This window comes from Ochotona curzoniae, unplaced genomic scaffold (genome assembly GCF_017591425.1).
Source record: "Ochotona curzoniae isolate NIBS_2020 unplaced genomic scaffold, NIBS_Ocur_1.0 contig_293, whole genome shotgun sequence".
Taxonomy (NCBI): Eukaryota; Metazoa; Chordata; class Mammalia; order Lagomorpha; family Ochotonidae; genus Ochotona; species Ochotona curzoniae.
The window spans coordinates 709,630-728,076 of NW_024465655.1; the positions used below are offsets into that span (position 1 = coordinate 709,630).

General features: G+C 45.3%; 1 protein-coding gene across 1 annotated transcript in view; it reads right to left on the reverse strand.

Annotated features, from left to right (window-relative positions):
• Window positions 1-18,447, reverse strand: part of BDP1 (B double prime 1, subunit of RNA polymerase III transcription initiation factor IIIB) — a 72,404-nt gene that overhangs the window by 22,428 nt on the left and 31,529 nt on the right. The window contains exons 18-26 of the mRNA XM_040979078.1: window positions 16,001-16,194; window positions 15,353-15,575; window positions 13,826-13,983; window positions 12,922-13,129; window positions 10,690-10,832; window positions 7,077-8,133; window positions 6,654-6,814; window positions 4,492-4,876; window positions 1,825-1,947 (exon numbers count right to left, since the gene is read on the reverse strand). Of these exons, the coding sequence (XP_040835012.1) occupies window positions 1,825-1,947; window positions 4,492-4,876; window positions 6,654-6,814; window positions 7,077-8,133; window positions 10,690-10,832; window positions 12,922-13,129; window positions 13,826-13,983; window positions 15,353-15,575; window positions 16,001-16,194 (2,652 nt within the window). The remainder of the gene's footprint in view (window positions 1-1,824; window positions 1,948-4,491; window positions 4,877-6,653; window positions 6,815-7,076; window positions 8,134-10,689; window positions 10,833-12,921; window positions 13,130-13,825; window positions 13,984-15,352; window positions 15,576-16,000; window positions 16,195-18,447) is intronic.

Sequence of the window (18,447 nt, forward strand, 5' to 3'; positions counted from 1 at the left end):
CTCCTACCCCACCTTACAAAACAAATAAATCTAAAAAAAAAAAAAAAAAGCAGTGCTTTCTGTGCTTTCTGGTTATAACAGTGGGCATATTTTCCGCTTAGTTACAACATTTATAAAATTTCTTGAACAATCGAAATAAAAGCCAAATTATTTATCTCATTCCTAACTTTACCTTTTTCTTCTATTACAAACACATTTTAATTATGACCATACTATTATGTCCATGTAGCATCCTTATTTTACTTTTCACAACAAAGAAAATCCTTCATCTCTAGTCATAATTTTTAGTTTTTACACAATGAAAACCAAGGCCTGAAGACTACTGCAATTCTTATACCATTAAACTTAAAACTTCATTTAATAAAGAAAGAAGCGATAGAACTTGGGGGCTAGAGCTGTGGTGCAGCACGTTAAGTGGCCACATGCGACAGTGGTGTCCCTCCCACATAGGCACTGGATCTTATCCAGATGACAGCACTTTTTAACCCAGCTCCCTGCTAACAGCCTGGGCAAAGCAGCAGAAGACGGCCCAAGTGCTCAGGCCCCTGGAAACACGTGGGAGATCCACATTAAGTGCCTGGCTCCTGCCTTACACTTGGCTGGCTCAGACATGGCCAGTGCAGTCCCTTGGGGAATGGTTCAGTAGATGAAAAATAGCCCCTTCCCTTCTGTAACTCTTTCAGTTAAATAAAACTTCAAAAAAAAAAATCGTTACAGGACTAACAAGCCCGAGGCAACCTAAGGAGCTCCAGAGAGCAGGGTTCCAAGGAAACCAGTGAAGTTAATTAAAAACAACAACAAACAGACACCTGGGGATGGGCCCTCAGCCACCCACCTCCTGAACTGCTCCCTGGAGCACCCACAGCCCACCCTGGAGTTCCTGAGCTCAGGGCCTGGCTCTGCCTCCAACTTCCGCTTCCTGCTAATGCACACTCCGGGAGGTGGCAGGTGTTTGGGTCCCTGCTACCCGCCTGTCTCACATTCCTGACTCTGGCTTAGTCCAGCTTTGTCACTGAAGGAATCTGGGGAGAGAAACACTGGATGGACACATCCCTGGCTTTACCTTCAAGTTTTTAAAAAGAAAAGACTCTGCAACATCATTTCAAGTCTCTAGAAATGGCCCAAAGGGCAAGAAGCAAATGAAGAAGCATCCCTTCTAGGGCCAGCAATGTGGTGCAGTGGGTTAGGCTGCCGTCTGCACGTGGGAGCCAGCTCATGTCCCAGGTGTCGCACTTCCAACCTACATTTCGGCTAATGTAGCTGGGAAGCATGGGAGATCTAATGGCCTGGGGAGGTAGCTGAGGATGGCCCAAGTTCATGGGCTCCTGCATCCACGTAGGAGTCTCCAAGGAAGCTCCTAGCTCCCCAACTATGGAGCAGTCCAGCTCCGGTGAGAGAATCACTGGGGAGAATTACTGGGGAGTAATTCTGACTTGGAAGTGAAATAAACAATTTTTTTAAGTACTCCAACACTTTTTATGATAAAAAAATTTCTGTTCATCATTTACAAAAAATATGAAAGAAAACACACACACAAAAAAAGCAACTGAATTTAAGTAATTTACATTTGATAAGTTTCATGCAATAGAATTTTAACGTAAAACTAAGGATATTAAGAGGTCATACACTGGAAACAAACAAAAGAAACCAATGCCTACCAAATCAAATGTATATGATTATTCATACGTAGATGAATAATTTTTACTGCTCACATGAACAACTCCACACATGAAAGAAGCCAGCTACAAAGTGTTTGTATAAGTCTCCAGGCATTTGAAAGCAAATGGAAATTAAAAAAAAGAAGTCATTGAATTGAAGGCTTACAAGTGATGATGCATTCCCATTTTCTTCTTGTTTCATTTCCTGAGCTGTCACATCTGTGTTTGGGAGCTGAGGTTCAACAACCACGATGCATTCCATGTCTGGAACATTCACGGTAATCTCAAACTGCCAAAATAAAGCTTTATTATTTAATTATGGCATCCCATTGCCAGCAAAACAAAGCTTCATTTTCCACACAGGTGAAGCCAACCATTAAAATGAAGAAATAATCAACTCACACATGATTAAGAAATTCTTAACGTTCCATGAAAGCAATTCGGCAATCCTAAAACATTTGAAGTTTTTGAAAGTTCTGTGACAATTAAAACCTGCAAATAAGTTTCTCTCCCGAGTGCCTATCATATCATTTTCCACACATTCCATTCTGGCCCCTTCGGTCTGCTAACGTTTCTGGCGTATTTTGCAAAAGCTGAAATGCTGTGGGTATAAAGATACCGAATCTGGTAAGACAAAGCTTGGTCCCACCCTCAACAAAGTCACCACCCAAGAGAAAGAGACACGTAATCAACTAATTCTATACAGCTCTACCTGCTAAAGCAGGGATAAGCTGAAGATGCTTAAAAAGACATATCAACCCATTCCTGCACTGCGCTCATCCTAAGCCACAACCCCAAAGCCTGCACGATTCCTAACCCTTGCAACAGCCATGTAAAATACGAGGCTCATTAATCTGACAAAAGCTTTATCAGCTGAGCCTCAGATACACACAACACAGTCTGGCTTTTATTCACCTACTAAGAGTATAAAACGTTGCATGATTCAGCAGAAAACATGAGCAAAGAGTTCATACAAGACTCTGCTTCGAGACACCACAGTGATACTCAGTATGTTCTCGGCTCACTCAGAAGCAAGGACAAGAGAAAGACCTTGGTAATGCCTGATGACTGGAATGAATTAAAAAGGACCAAGTGATCTGAGAAGATAACTAGTTTTCTGAAAACCTAACCTTAAAGAATCATACAGAGGTAGTGCCTTCTAAAAAGTTGCTTTATTCAAATACAATTCATCCATTGAAAGTGCTAAATTTACTGTATTTAGGAATAACACAGATATGTGCAACTGGCACAATTTTATGGCATTTTCCTCACTTTAAAAAGAATCCCCACACCCATTAGCTATCACTCCCCCAATGCCATAAGGCCAACCCCAAAATCTAGGTCTTGACTTTTGTTTATAAATGTAACTACAGATTCAGGCAATCTGCTCATTACTTAAACGGCCTTCTTTCCCATTCTTTCTTTCATCAAGTTGAACTGGGATATCACAAGAATGCAGATATGAAATCCGGTCCTCTCCCAGTCATCAGAACAGGCAGGGAAAGAGAACAATGGCTGCTAGCAAGGATGCTGGGACACTGACACCCTTACATGGTGTCTGTACGCATTACCATGTGATCCTCTAATTCCCACTGAAGACACAACTCCAAAGGGACTTAGAGCAGGGATTCAAAGTGGTATCCCTATAGCCGTGTCCACAGCATTACTTTCAATAACCAAAGGAGCAGAAGCTACCCAAGTGTCCACTGCTAGACAGATGACTCAGTAAAATGTTACACACAAACGAACAGTAGCTACTCTTAAAAAAAAGAGGGGGGAAGGGGGCACCCCAAATTATACGACACAAACCTTGAAAACATTATGCTAACTGCAATGCGCCAGTCAAAATGAACAAATACTAAGTGAGTCCACTTGGATGAAGCTGCTAGACCAGCCAGATTCAGAAAGACAAAAAGGAAACAGGACTGGTCAAAGGTGGGGCAATGGGAATTAAAGCTTATTGGGTAGACTTCCATTGTGCGAGACAAGGATTCTGTGAATGGATGGTGATGATGGCAGCATAACAAAGTGAATGTACTTAACGCCATTGAAATGTGCACTGGAAAATGGCCAAGATGCTAAATCCTACACAATAGATACTTTACTACAACATTTTCCCCCTACTTCCTCTTTTTTACTGGAAGGCAATTTACAGAGCGAAAGAGAGGGAGAGATACAGAAAGATAGTCCGTCTCCTGGCTTATTTTCCCAAATTGCTAGCTCAGTTGGAGCTGTGCCGAGCTAAAGGCAGGAGGCAGAAGCTTCTGAGCTTCCTACATGAGTGCAGGGCCAAGGATTTGGTCCAAGTTCTATAGCTTTCTCAGGAGCATGGCAGGGAGTCGGATCAGAAACAGCTCCCAGTACTGAAACCGATGCCTTAGGGGATGCTAGTGTCACAGACATAATGTCAACCACTACCACAATTTTTTTCCAATACAGGGGCAGGGTGGAGGGCAGGGGCAGAGGAGGGAGGGCCTTTCCACCTTCACTAACTACCAGAACTCAGCCTGAGCCCACAAAAAGGATGAACAGAAAGTAGACTAAGGGGCCACCACATACAAACACACACAGAGCTCTGTCATTGTTCACTGGTGCCGACGGCCTCGCTGGGCCTGCGTCGGAAGGGCTGAGTCATCAAGGGAGGTCACCTTAACCCACCGCTACTGATTCTTCATGTTCTCCACTGGGCTCGAAACAAATTATATTTAGTACAAGTTATTTTGAGAAGCAACTCTTCAAATCTTAATAACCAGTAACAGAAGATATCAGAGAAAGAGGAGGGGAAAAAAGCAAGGGAGATACAAGTGCTAAGGAGTCAAGAAAAACCAAGTACCTCTTCCATCGTTTCCTCAATCTGAGCAGAAACAGGCTCGGGAGACCTGAGACCCAAGGGCACAAACACGGGAGCCTTGTTGACTTCCTCCGGGGCGAGATGGCAGGGCTCTTCCTCGGTGAAGTCAAAATCCTCAGCATCATCTTCCTCTTCTTCGTGACCAGCCCGCAGAGTCACCAGTGTGGACCGGGATGTCTTGGGCTCCCTCTTGGAGGTCCTACCCCGGATTCGCTTGCATCCGCGTCCTCTGCTGACATTTGGCTTGATGTTCCTTTGCATTCTCCTTTTGTTATGACCCATCTTACTCTCAGAGCCAGAAGAGACGGCAAGCGTTCGATCAGAAGCAGTCTTACAGTGATCGGATTCATTGGTCAGTTGTGGACAGCTAAATGATCAAAAAGACAACACGGTCACATATGCACAAAAATAATTGTAAACTTTTTACTTCTTTACTTTACTTGAAGGAGACAGAGCTTGTCTGCTGGTTGTTCCCCAAATGCTCACAGCAGCCAGCTCTGGGCTAACTTGAAGCCGGGAACCCGTAACTCAACGCCAGGTCTTCATGTAGGCGAAAAGGCCCCTAACACGTGGGCCTCAGCTGCCGCCTGCCAGGGTGCACGTCAGCAGGAAAAGGAACGGAGCACAGACTCGCCAGGACCAGGTGCAGGCACGCCAACGCTGAATTAACGCTACATCAAATACCTCCACCACAAGGAATTTTAATGAAAACCAAAAAAGGTAATTCCTTTTCCAGTCATTCAAAGAAAACACCTACCACCCATTCTTTTAAAGCCTTATGCTATGAGGCGAGTAAACAAATTAACAAGTAGCTATCAGTTCTTCAAACAAAGTGAACGCTTAGTTATATAATCATAAACTTTTCATGGTGAATTTTTAATTCTAGGCTACGTTTTCACTATGAAATGGAAGTGGAGATGAAATAAACAGCTGAGTCCGACGCTAAAGTCCTTGCCTTACATGTGCTGGGATCCCATATGGGCACCGGTTCTAATCCCAGCAGCTCCACTTCCCACCCAGCTCCCTGCTTATGGCCTGGGAAAGCAGTCGAGGATGGCCCAAAGCCTTGGGATCCTACACCTGTGTGGGAGACCTGGAGGTGGTTCGTGGCTCCTGGCTCCAGATCAGCACAGCACCGGCCGTTGCAGTCACTTAGGGAGTCAATCATCGGACGGAAGATCTTCCTCTATCTCTCCTCCTCTCTGTATATCTGACTTTGTAATGAAAATAAATAAATCTTTTTAAAAATTTAAATAAATAAATATTAAGAGAAAAGCACTACTGAAAACTCCAAGGAAAAGGGATGTGGGCAGGCACTGTGGCACAGTGAGTAAAGCCGCCGCCTGCAGCGCCAACATCTAACAGGGGCCCTCCAAGAGCAGGCTGCTCCTCTCCCGATCCGTCTCCTGCTGATGTGCCAGGGAAGGCAGCAGCCCATGACCTCAATGTGTGGGTTCCTACACCCAGGGGAGGCTCCTCACTCAGCTCTGGTCTGACCCAGCCCAGGTCCTTGCAGTCAATTCAGGAGTTAATCAGATGATGAATTCAGTCCCTCTCTCTCTCTCTCTTTGCCTCCCTCACTCTTCCTGTGTAACTGTTTCCAATAAAGAAATAAACTTTAAAGAAAGGAGAAAAAGGGAAGAAAGACATGGAACCTACAAATACTGAATATGGAATCACAAAGTGATACTGATTTATATTACTGGATAAACAAATTAGACTTAAAAGCAAAAAAAGGCAGGAGGCAGAGAATCTCTGGGAGTTTGGAGAGCTCAGGCTCCTCCCAGCTTATCAGAGAGCCACGCAGGCAGGGCCCACTCCCGTCCCCAGCCCCAGCTGAAGGAGCACGCTCGTTACCTTGGCAGCATGATTCACACCACCTTATCAGGCTTCTGCTTGTCCCTGACGGACAACACAGAAACTGTAACCCTAGGGAAGAAAAACAATCTTCCTAGGGATTAAACAAACAGGCTGTAATAAAAAAGTATGAGAAATAGGAAAGAAATAGACTTGTGATGAAAATCAACCCCCGCCTGTAGTAACAAATTATCGTTTCAGTCTGCCACTGAATTAAAGCAAGACGTCTACAAGGAGAGATGACTTCTCTGTCTTGGATCCCAAGCATGAGGTAAACTGAGCATTACCTCGCTGGCGTCCTGAGAGGCTGGCTCTCAGCAACGGGGTGCGGGCAGCCATCTCCGCCAGCTCCCAGCCGAGTATCCCGCTCAGCCACACTGGACTGCGCAGCACTTGTGTCGTCCTTTCTCGTGCAAACCTCCAGAGATGTCAGGAACTCGGCCTTCTCCTCAAATTTAAGCAGAAATCACTAACATTACTATGGAAACAAGCTCTGTGTAAACATACGGCTTGGTAGTTTGACCTACACCACTAAGCTTTTATCCACATCCACAACTGATTGACTTCTACATTCTTATACTGCTGTAAATTCATCCCTTTCCATGAAAATAGTTACAATACAATAATCACGACAGCATTTTATTATCATTTTCCTTCGTGATCCTAACAAAACAGAGCTGGCCGACAAGCAGCAGCTTCCCCCAGCTTACCTTGGGAAGCAGCCGGTGGTCGGCCGCTCCAAGCTGCTGGGCTCCAAGCTGCTGGGCACCAAGCTGCTGGGCTCCAAGCTGCTGGGCACAAGGCTGCTGGGCACCAAGCTGCTGGGCACAAGGCTGCTGGGTACCAGGCTGCTGGGCTCCGAGCTGCTGGGCTCCAAGCTGCTGGACACAAGGCTGCTGGACACAAGGCTGCTGGGCACAAGGCTGCTGGGCTCCAAGCTGCTGGGCTCCGAGCTGCTGGGCTCCAAGCTGCTGGGCACAAGGCTGCTGGGCTCCAAGCTGCTGGTCTCCAAGCTGCTGGGCACAAGGCTGCTGAGCTCCAAGCTGCTGGGCTCTGAGTTGCTGGGCACAAGGCTGCTGGACTCCAAGCTGCTGGGCACAAGGCTGCTGAGCTCCAAGCTGCTGAGCTCCGAGTTGCTGGGCACAAGGCTGCTGGACTCCAAGCTGCTGGGCACAAGGCTGCTGGGTACCAGGCTGCTGGGCTCCAGGCTGCTGGGCTCCAAGCTGCTGGTCTCCAAGCTGCTGGAAACCAGGCTGCTGGGCACAAGGCTGCTGGGTACCAGGCTGCTGGGCTCCGAGTTGCTGGGCACCAGGCTGCTGGGCTCCAGGCTGCTGGGCTCCAAGCTGTTGGTCTCCAAGCTGCTGGGCACAAGGCTGCTGGGCTCCAAGCTGCTGGGCTCCAAGCTGCTGGGCACAAGGCTGCTGAGCTCCAAGCTGCTGGGCTCTGAGTTGCTGGGCACAAGGCTGCTGGACTCCAAGCTGCTGGGCACAAGGCTGCTGGGCACCAGGCTGCTGGGCTCCAGGCTGCTGGGCTCCGAGTTGCTGGGCACAAGGCTGCTGGGCTCCAAGCTGCTGGGCACCAGGCTGCTGGGCATCAGGCTGCTGGGCACCGTCTTCGGGGCTGCTCGCCTCACGCTGTTCGGTTGTGTCTTTTTCCACCTCTGGCTCCTCTTTCTCACACTGTGCTGCTCCCAAATCCGGCTGAGTTGTTTGGAATTTCTCTTTTATCAATTGTTCAGGACTAGGAACATACAGCTTATTTTCATGTCTAGAATGAAGCACAAATCATGTTGAAGAACAAAAATTCTGAAGGGATTCTGATCCCTTGTTGATGCAACAGCTGTTAAATCAAACAATTCCGGATACAAACCAATTCTATGCTCAAACGACTATAGGGAAATTGGCTATAAAACCAAGCATGTAAAATGAAACGACACATTACTGATATGAAAGAAAGAACATAAAAGCTTTTACAGCTTCCATTTTCTACAGAGCCCAGGGAACTGTGATAAAATTACATTAATCTCTTTTGTTTTTGGCTTACTTTCAGTCACTTATTTGGCATGTAGCTTCATGCTGCTTTAAGTAAGTTTCAAAAAATAAAACTAGATAACTCAAGAATGCTAAGTACCTAAAGAATTTCATAACTGCGCTTTGAAACAAATGCCATGAACTCAGCTTCAAAACACACACAGTGGCCACAAGCTGTCCTGGACCAAGGGCAGCCTTCAGGACGAGCCGTCTCCCACCCGATGCCCGGCAACTCAGGGCAGCTCTGCGGACAGCCCGGGCCACAGGTCTTCAAGGTGGCCCTCCGCCTGCCCAAGCAGACTCTTCCAGAGGAGCCCTAGTTTCCTGGAAAATATTTCTAACAGCTGGCAAGGAACTCAACTAAGAAGTTTAAGCACTAATAGAAACTTGGATATTCATTAAAAAAGAAAAAAAATCTGGGGTTTCTACTTTGAGTTATTTGAAAGATATGTATTAAAAAAACTAATCCTACAGGATGTTTTAAAATAAATTACCTGAAAGAGGAAAGTGGATGGTAGTGAAGAAGTGCACAGGAAGTTCTAAGCTATGACACTGACTAATATATTGCAGTACAGGCTAATGTATTTGGGCAAACAAATTTAACTACAAACTGTTTACAGTCAAATGCGCTTCTGCAAAGTTATTTAAGAATAAAATATATACGTAAGCCCAAGCTGCCATTGAGCTCAAAAGGGACAACAAAATGTAGGGACATTAAAAGTTAATTATATTCACAGTATTTAGCGATGATTCCTCTAGTCACGGCACAGCTGACAGCTGCAACAGGCTCTGAGGATTTAAAACAGGGGAAGAAGCAGGAGTGGGGATGGACTGCCCTACAGGAAGTTCAAGAGTTAAATCTTCCTCATTAAGAAAAACAAAGGCTGAGCATAAAAATGCTTCTTTTAGGAGACAATACCTGCGTAACTGCAGGAATCTGCTAGTCTGAAAGTCATAAATCCTAAGAACTAAAGTTTAGTAACGAAACTTCTGATTTCACTTTGAGACAGTCATTTAAATCTTCTATTTGCCTGACAATAAATTAAAACATTGGAAGAGGCTGAGCCCAAAGGTCCCTAGCGTTTTAAAGCCCATTCGGTAAAACTCACAGCGGCCCTGCAAAATCGACCCTCGCTGCCTCTTGCCCAGGCACTCCTCCGCCCCAGCTGCTCTGCTGCCCACGGGCCGCCTCCCTGCTCCTCCGTCAGGCCAGGCCTACACCTGCCTGGAGATCTGCACAGGGCTGTGCCTTCGCACCTGCAGAGCCCCTCGACTCGCTCCTTTACCTCCTTCAGGTCTTCTCATCAGTGGCACCCTTTCAACGAAGCATGCTCTGCTCACTGCTAATTAAAAATTACACCAATCACAATACTCCCTCCCCCTCATGTTTCTGCACTAAATCATTTCTTAGTTATTCAACTTATTTCTCATTTATATTCTGTTCTCCAAATTAGAATATAACTTTCACAATAAGAATTTTTTGTCTGTCTATTATCAGCACCTAAGATAGATACAAGCGTCTTGAATGAATTTTAGTGACAAAATTCTCTAGTTTTATTAAGACCACAAAGGCACTGAATTATACGTGAAAACTGGAGGTGGATGTTTGGCAGAGCAGTCAGGACATCTCTTGAGATGTCACTGTTCCATTTCAGAGTGGGTAAGGGTTGTTTGGGTTTAGCTGCAGCATCAGCTGGCAGAAGCTGGCACTGGGGGCTAGTTCAGTCAAGTCAAACCACAGAACTATCTGGAGAGTGCATAATCCGGGAGGGGGAGAGGCCTGGGAGGGAAATAGTGGGCTCATCCCTCTTGGGTTACCACTTCTACAGCAGGGCACGAAAACCAGGACAGGGGCTGGGGTGGAATGGGATGTGGGACAGACTGGACTAGTCTGCTACACATACTGGCAAACCAAGGCAGGAGATGGGTCTGGTGGGGGTTATTTTGGGTTGCTCTGACTAGGCTGCAGCTCCCACTGGTTTATGCGAGGGCCGAGTATGTGCTGGGCAGAGCCAGGCTGGACTGCAACACCCATTGGTTCCAGTGGAAGTCGGGGCTGAAAACAGAATCAACCCAGCGATCGCAACCACCAGCTGTTTGGGGCCATGGACTGAGCCCTGTAGCTGTGCAATTCTTACAGTATTTGAAGAGGTAAATTTAAAATAGTTTCAAAATGATCAACTTACACTTTCACTACATCTTCAAGATGCTAAGTAGCATAAAATCAACCATGCAAAATTTCAACATGTCTCTTCGAAAAATTTTGCGCTTTTCTCAGAAACAGCACACTCACCTCATCTCTTCAGCTAGAATATTTATTTGGTTAACTTGAACATTTTCTGGAAGAACCACATCATGACCTTCATTTTCATAAATTCTGCATTCTGAAACTTTGCAGGACACAGCTTCAATTTCAGCTCCAATTTGTGAATTTGCCTACAAAGATAAAACCATATTACTTTCTTTTAAGGTTTTTGTTTTGTTTTGTTTTGTTTTGTTTTTTTTTTTTTTTTTTTAAAGATTTATTTTTATTATTTTTTCATTGGAAAGGCAGATATACAGAGAGGAGAGACAGAGAGGAAGATCTTCCGTCCGATGATTCACTCCCCAAGTGAGCGCAACGGGCCGATACTATGCCGATCCGAAGCCAGGAGCCTCTTCCGGGTCTCCCACGCGGGTGCAGGTTCCCAAAGCTTTGGGCCGTCCTCTGCTGCTTTCCCAGGCCACAGGCAGGGAGCTGGAAGGGAAGCGGGGCTGCCGGGATTAGAACCGGCGCCCATATGGGATCCCGGGCGGCAAGGTGAGGACCTTTAACCACTTGCGCCACCGCGCCGGGCCCATTTTGTTTTGTTTTTAATGAAAGGCAGAATGAAGGCGAGAGAGAGAAGCAGGGTAGGCGTAAGCACCGCTAGTTTATTACCCCAGATGTCTGCAGCAGGCGGCACAGGGCTGGCCGAGCGAGGAGCATGCAGACACGGCAAGTGTGCCGTCAGTGGGCGGGATGCACTAGCACGAGACTGGACAGAACGCAGAATAACCAGGACTCCCACTGCCCTCAAAGTGCAGGCGCAAGCCAACACGCAACAATCGCACCCCAGTTCTGTCACCTTTTTAATAGCAGAAAATACTTTCTAAATTATTTCAATCACTAAAAAGGGTATTTAGTTTCTTAAAATTAAGAACCAAACGGAGCATTCAACATGCATGCTCTGTTGCCAAAACAATATTACTTAAAGAAAGAGAAAGTTTGAAAGATTATTGAAGAAACGCACATGCTGCTTTAAGAGCACAAGTTATTCACTGCAAAATAAAAAGTAACTTCACTGCTTTTTTTTTAAATGCTTTGGAATCAAATAGAGATCTTAATCATTTTAAATCTAGACTTTGTCCTGATAAAGTACTAAAAAAAAAAAAAAACTGGACATTTTAAAATATGTGTCCATATGTATTTAGATATATAGAGCGAGACAAAAAAAATTATTATGGAGAGGAAAAGACAGAGCGAGAAGTGAGTTCACAGGGAGAAAGACCAAGAGTGAGATGCCCCCCGCCCCCACCTGCTGTCACACTCCTCAAATGCCTGGTGATGGCCAGCTTGCGGATGCACTGGCCCACGCTGAAGCCAAAAGCCAGCAACTGATTTCAGGGCTCCCATGAGTGGACAGGATACAGGAGCCCAGCTTCCTAACTGACCATAACAACCTCCTCAGTAGGAGGCTGGAATCAGCAACCAGGGCTGAAATTACTCGGTCACTCCAATACGTAAGGTAAGGCTAGCTGCCCTGGCCTGCCCTGCACCTTGCAGGTGTCAACACTACAACGTGGACAGGTGTTCTACTACGAAAAGAATATATCACCAAGAAATTGATTCTACTGTCAAGGCAGTATAGCATTATAAACCAAAAAAATATTTTCCTCCAGATTTTTTTTTTTAAGATTTATTTATTTTTATTGCAAAGTCAGATATATAGAGAGGAGGAGAGACAGAGAGGAAGATCCTCTGTCCACTGGTTCACTCCCAAATTGGCCACAATGGCTGGAGCTGAGCCAATCTGAAGCCAAGAGCCAGGAACCTCCTCTGGGTCTACCACGCGGGTGCAGGTTCCCAAGGCTTTGGGCCGTCCTTGACTGTTTTCCCAGCCACAAGTAGGGAGCTGGATGGGAAACGGGACCGTCAGGATTAGAACCGGCACCCATAAGGAATCCCAGCTGGTGCACGGTGAAGACCCTAGCTACTAGGCTACCGTGCCAGGCCCTAATATAGCATTTTGTATATGGCTGAACATTTGTATATGACTGAACATTTCTTAATAAATAACTTCAACAGTTCAGGAAAAAATTATTTTAACTTGCAAAACACAGAACAACAAATCTGAAACAAAACTAGATACATTATATATTCACTGAGTGGAGTAAGTGTCAGATAACTACATTTCAAATCAAATCTGAGTGATCACTTGAGATTTCACTAAAACTCACCACACACAGGGACCTAAACTCACCACACACAGGGACCTAAACTCACCACACACAGGGACTTCTCGTTAGCTTTATCATTTTTTAATACTGCTGTTTCTTGCTGAATCGCACTTCTGGCTTCACCTTTTTGGATCTCTCTTTGTGCAGCCTTTCTTAAATTTGGTCTGGGTCTCTGAAGTCGGCCCCTTATTGGTTGAACAGTTTGGGTAACACTTTCCTTTGTTTCTTGCTGAATAGCATTTTTACTCTGGATTCTAAACAGGTAGACAGAGAGAAGTCATTTGACTACAGAAAGTTGAGAACCGCAATGAAAATAAAATTTGCATCTTCTGTAATAAACTTTCCACGAACATATATCTTAGTTCATTAAGAAATGTTTAACTCTCAGGAGGTAACGGTAACAGATCTCACACTCAGTGTAGACTAAAGCTACAGGGGCAGGAAGTAGAATGTGGATCGCCAGCGAAGCAAAGTAAAGAATGCAAAACCTAACGCTCAGTGGCTAGAGGCTCGGCTACAAGGATGGAGACAGCTGTAGAGACGGATGGCGGTTAACAACTGCACAACAATGGAAGTATACGTAAAGCCACTGGCCTAAACATTCCAAAATGTGTGAAATAGTAAATATCACGTGATGTTTATTTAAACATTCTTTCAAATAAATACAGAACTTAATTATATGCTTTTGTAAATGAAGTGCCTTGCATAAAACATAACACAGCCAATAATGAGATAAGATAGCAAGCATTAAAAGATTTCAAACTCATAAAAATAAATCTTAAGAAAAAGATCTGAAACTCAGTTTGGTTTTTCATGCCTAACACATCAAGAAAAACAAAGCAAGTATTACATTCACTCTTAAAATACATCGATACTTTTTAATGAAATGAAGAACTATGACACAGAAGTATCTTGGTGACTTAGATATTCGAAGAAGCATCACTGCTTACCCACTGGAAGTGATGGCATCATGTGGCTGGATTTCTGCTGACTGAGCGCTCTCTGCAGGCTCGGAGGAGGCTGGAGGCGCCAGGCCCTTTGCAGGCTCTGACCAGGGCAGCCTTGCACTGGCATCCTTTTCTTTTGATGTCATGAGGGAAGCCACAGCCTAGAAGGCAGGAGAAAAATATCCATCCAGCGTTGGTAAAAAGAAAAAGGAAATAAAAACTTTCATGTGCTATTAGAATAAACTGATCTAGACTTTGCAGAGGGCACCATGGTAGTGGTAGCTACCAGAATACTACATTACTAGTGTTTTTCTTTCTACAAATGTGCTTTCTCAGGATCCTCCAGCACAGGAGACTCCGCAGTCCAGCTGCTGTGGATGCGAGCATCCCAGAGTGGGTCCACACAGCTCCCAGTACAACTGGGGCTCAGACACAGCTCCTGCACAGGCCTGCTCCTGCACAGAATCACGGGCAGGGTCCAGCGGGAGCTCCTGGCTGCAGCCCAACTACGATGGGCATCAGGAAGTAAACCAGCAGATGAAAAACCACTCTCTTCCTCTCCATTACTCTCTCAAGTTAATACAGAGAATCTTTATTGCAACACACATGCACACACTAAACACCTATGCAGAAATGTAAAGACAAAGATGCTTATTGTGGCAATTTAAAAGATTCCCCCAAAAGGGGAGAAAAAAAACCAAGAAAATTGGAGAAAAGACAAATCAGTAGAAGACAGATAACTTCAGTTGTTCACAATGCATTACTATCCAGCCTTTAAATAAACTTCATACTAATCCAAAGATGTTCACAATTTTGTTCTAAATGGAAATCCACGACAAAAGACAATGCCATTTTTGTAAAATTAGAAAAATATTCGTACTGTTTTATCATCTGTAAATGTACACGTGGAAAAGTATGGGTGCATATATCCCAAACTGGTATCATTATCCTGGACTCGCAACTTTAAGAACATGTACTTTTCTAAATTGACATTTTTATAATCAGAAAAATAAATAATTTATATTTCATAAATTTATCTGTTATAAGCATTGGTACAGAGTAAAGGATACAGTTATTTCCAGACACAAAATGAGAACTGCAATTCTAAAAAGTACTTTTTAGGTAAAAGATACTCATAAATTGAGCAATTACATTTCACTTCTGCTATGGTCCAAATTAATGAGGTATATCTCTACTTAACTCATATGTGTCTTCCAACTTTTCCTCTCTCATTTGTAACAGAATAAAATAAAGAAGGACTGTTATTGTCTCTCTTTGTTTTAACCACAGAGGCTCATACTACCAAGATCATATTGTTATGTTCACACAAGCCAGGCCTTGAACCGGAGCCAAGACCTTACCCCGACACACCAAGACTCTGACACAAACAGTGAGGGACAAAGGGGCATTTGACGCACCGGAATAGCACTGCACAAGATAAAAATTATTTGGTTCAATGTAATCCAGGCAGTTTTGGTGGGCTGATCACACACGCACACACACAAAGTGCCCATCTTACACAGCACTCACGTGTTGGCAAGGGGGGCTGCGAGCTTGCTGACCGTCCCGCGGTGCCGCACCGGCCTCCGCTGTGCCAGTCTCGGATCCCTCCCCAGGTACACACTTGGCTGCCTCCGCAGCCTCTCTCTTTAACACTGCTCTCGCGAGGTTTGGTTTGGGCCTCTTGAATCGACTTCTCACAAAGGATGCCGGTTTAACTTCGAGTGGCTTCTGCTCTTGAGGAAGAGAGATGCTTTTGGAACAAGGATTACCAAACGTTAGAATGAACTGCAGGGCGCTGGGAGGAGCATCTTGGACAATCTTAGAGAAACGACAGTCAACGTTTGCTTCTACAGAAAAACAAACAAAACTATCTGGTATATTCTAAAGAAACATGAGTTACAACCCAGTCACAAGCCTTGGAATCACACTTTGGGCCAAGGAAAATGGTAGTCTGTCAAATTTGTACTGACTTGGGAGCAGGTGTTAAACCCAGTTCTGATGTGCGGGTAATTCTTACCACCCCGTCAGGCTGACCCCACTTCTCTCCTCCAGTGATCAAGATGATGGACACTCCCCTGTACAGGCTCTGCTTTGAAAGCTCACTTAGCTTGACACAATCCACAAGCACAACTGTGCAAGCTCTTCCTTGACAAGCACACAGAGGCACACACACACCTTAAGGTGGCATCTGAAAATTGCTTCACAGCATCTGGAGGGTGCAGCTCCCGCTTGTCTTTTTCAGTAACGTCGGCAGAAATCTGTGAGCGGGTCTCCAAGTCAGGGAAGTGACTCGATCCTTCCTTCCCGGAACTTCTGTTTTCTTCCGCAGCCATTGAGCACATCTCCGACAGTCCTTCACTGCCAGCGCTCTAGCACGGTTACCGGAAATTACACATCAGCACACAGACAGATACAGGTCTCAGAGCATGCCAGACAACAGACTCCAAACAAAAGATGACTAGACACTAAATACTCTCCTTTGAAGCTTGAAGAGCTTGTTTTTTCATTTTTTAATAAAATAAAACTTACTACAAGTTAAATCTAGAATGCAGGAAAATCTTCCTTTGATAGATTCATCACCATTTTCCAAACCACAAATGCCATTATCTATGAAAACACTTAAAGGAAAAAAGTTCAAGAACATTCTAATGGCATGAATTTCAAGAAAAAAGACCTATTTTTTTTTTCATTGAAAAGGCAAATATACAGAGAGGAGGAGAGACAGAGAGAAAGATCTCCTGTCCAATGATTCACTCCCCAAGTGACTGGACGGCCAGAGCTGTGCCAATCCAAAGCCAGGAGCCAGGAACCTCTTCCGGGTCTCCCCACGTGGTGCAGGGTCCGGCTTTGGGCCGTCCTCGACTGCTTTCCCAGGTCACAAGCAGGGAGCTGGATAGGAAGCGGGACTGCTGGGATTAGAACCAGCAACCACATGGGATCCTGGCGTATTCAAGGCAAGAAGATTAGCTGCTATACCATGCCAGGCCCGAAACTAGCAACTTTTAACAAAAATTTATTTGAATAGCAAAGTGGCACCGAGGCGATGTGACAGCCCGAGTCAGTCAGGGCCAGGGTTCAATAACAAAGTGAACAAGCGCTGCATGGGACCTATCAGGCTGCTGCGTCCCATCCCAAAGTGCCAGGATTCAACACCCAGCTCCGGCTCCCAACAGCAGCCTCCTGCGATGCGGACTGAGGGAGGCGGTGGGAGTGGCTCCAGGCACTGCATGCCTGTCCCACACATGGGAGACCTAGGGTGAGTTCCTAGCTCCCACATTCATACATGGCCTGGCAATGCCACTTGAGAAATGAAACACTGGACAAGAGTTCGTTCTTTCTCTTGCCTTTCACAAGGATTTTATTTTTAAAGATTTATTTCTTTTTACTGGAAAGTCAGATTTACAGAAAGAAGGAGAGAAGGAAAAGATCTTCCACTACTGGTTCACTCCCAAGTGGCTGTAACAGCTGAAGCTGAGTAAATCCGAACCGAGGAGCCAGGAGCTTCTTCCAGGTCTCCCATGTGGGTCCTGGGTCCAAAGGCTTTGAGTCATCGACTGCCTTCCCAGGCCACAGGCAGGGGGCTGGATGGAAGTGGAGCAGCTGAGACACAAACCAACGCTCATATGGGATCCTGGCACATGTAAGGCAAGAACTTCAGTGGCTAAGCTACCACACTGGTCCCTCAACTGAATCTTTTAAAATATTAATTTTTTTTAAGTTAAAAAAAAAGTGAAGTAGAATAGGGAAAAAGATAAAGCAAAAGCAGATACTGATATGACCAAAAGCATAATTAACATGATTGCAGCTAATGGTGTAATTCAGTTCAATTTCCAGCATTCAGTTCAAATTCTTCCATCTTTTTTTAATGGAGAAATGATTTTATTAAACTACACTGCGGCCTTCATCCATGCTTTTTAGGATGATGCGTCCTCCAGCTTTTTAGCTAAAAAAGTTAACTTCAAAATGACACTAAGAGTAACTTGAGGGGAGAGAAGGACCTGGAGTTGTGGTGAAGCATGTTGTCAGATTGCTGGTCCCAGTCAAGCTGCTCTGCTTAAAAGTCAGAGTCCTGCCAATGAGCCAAGGAAGGCAGCAGCAGATGAGGCCCTGCCACCCACAGGAGAGACCACGACGGGGCGACTGCCTCCCGGCTGTGACTGTACCCAGCCTTGGTTGTTGCAGAAATGAAGGAAGTGAAAAAAAAAAAAAAAATAGGGCCCAGCACGGCAGCTTAGCAAAGTTCTTACCTAGCACATGCCAGGATAACTTATGAGCGCTGGTTGTGTTCCGGCTGCTCCACTTTGCTTCCAGCTCCCTGCCTGTGGCCCGGGAAAGCAGTCGAGGTCGGCCCAAAGCTTTGGGAACCTGCACCCGCGTGGGAGACTCGGAAGAAGCTCCTCGTTTCAGAATGGCTCAGCTCTGGCCATTGTGGCCACTTGGGGAGTGAGGCAGTGGACAGAGGATCTCTGTCTCTCTTCCTCTCTGTGTATCTGACTTTCTAAAAAAAATCCTTAAAAACAAAGTCTTGGGCCCAGCGCGGTGGCGCAGTGGTTAAGGTCCTCGCCTTGCACGCCCGGGATCCCATATGGGCTCCGGTTCTATCCCGGCAGCCCCGCTTCCCA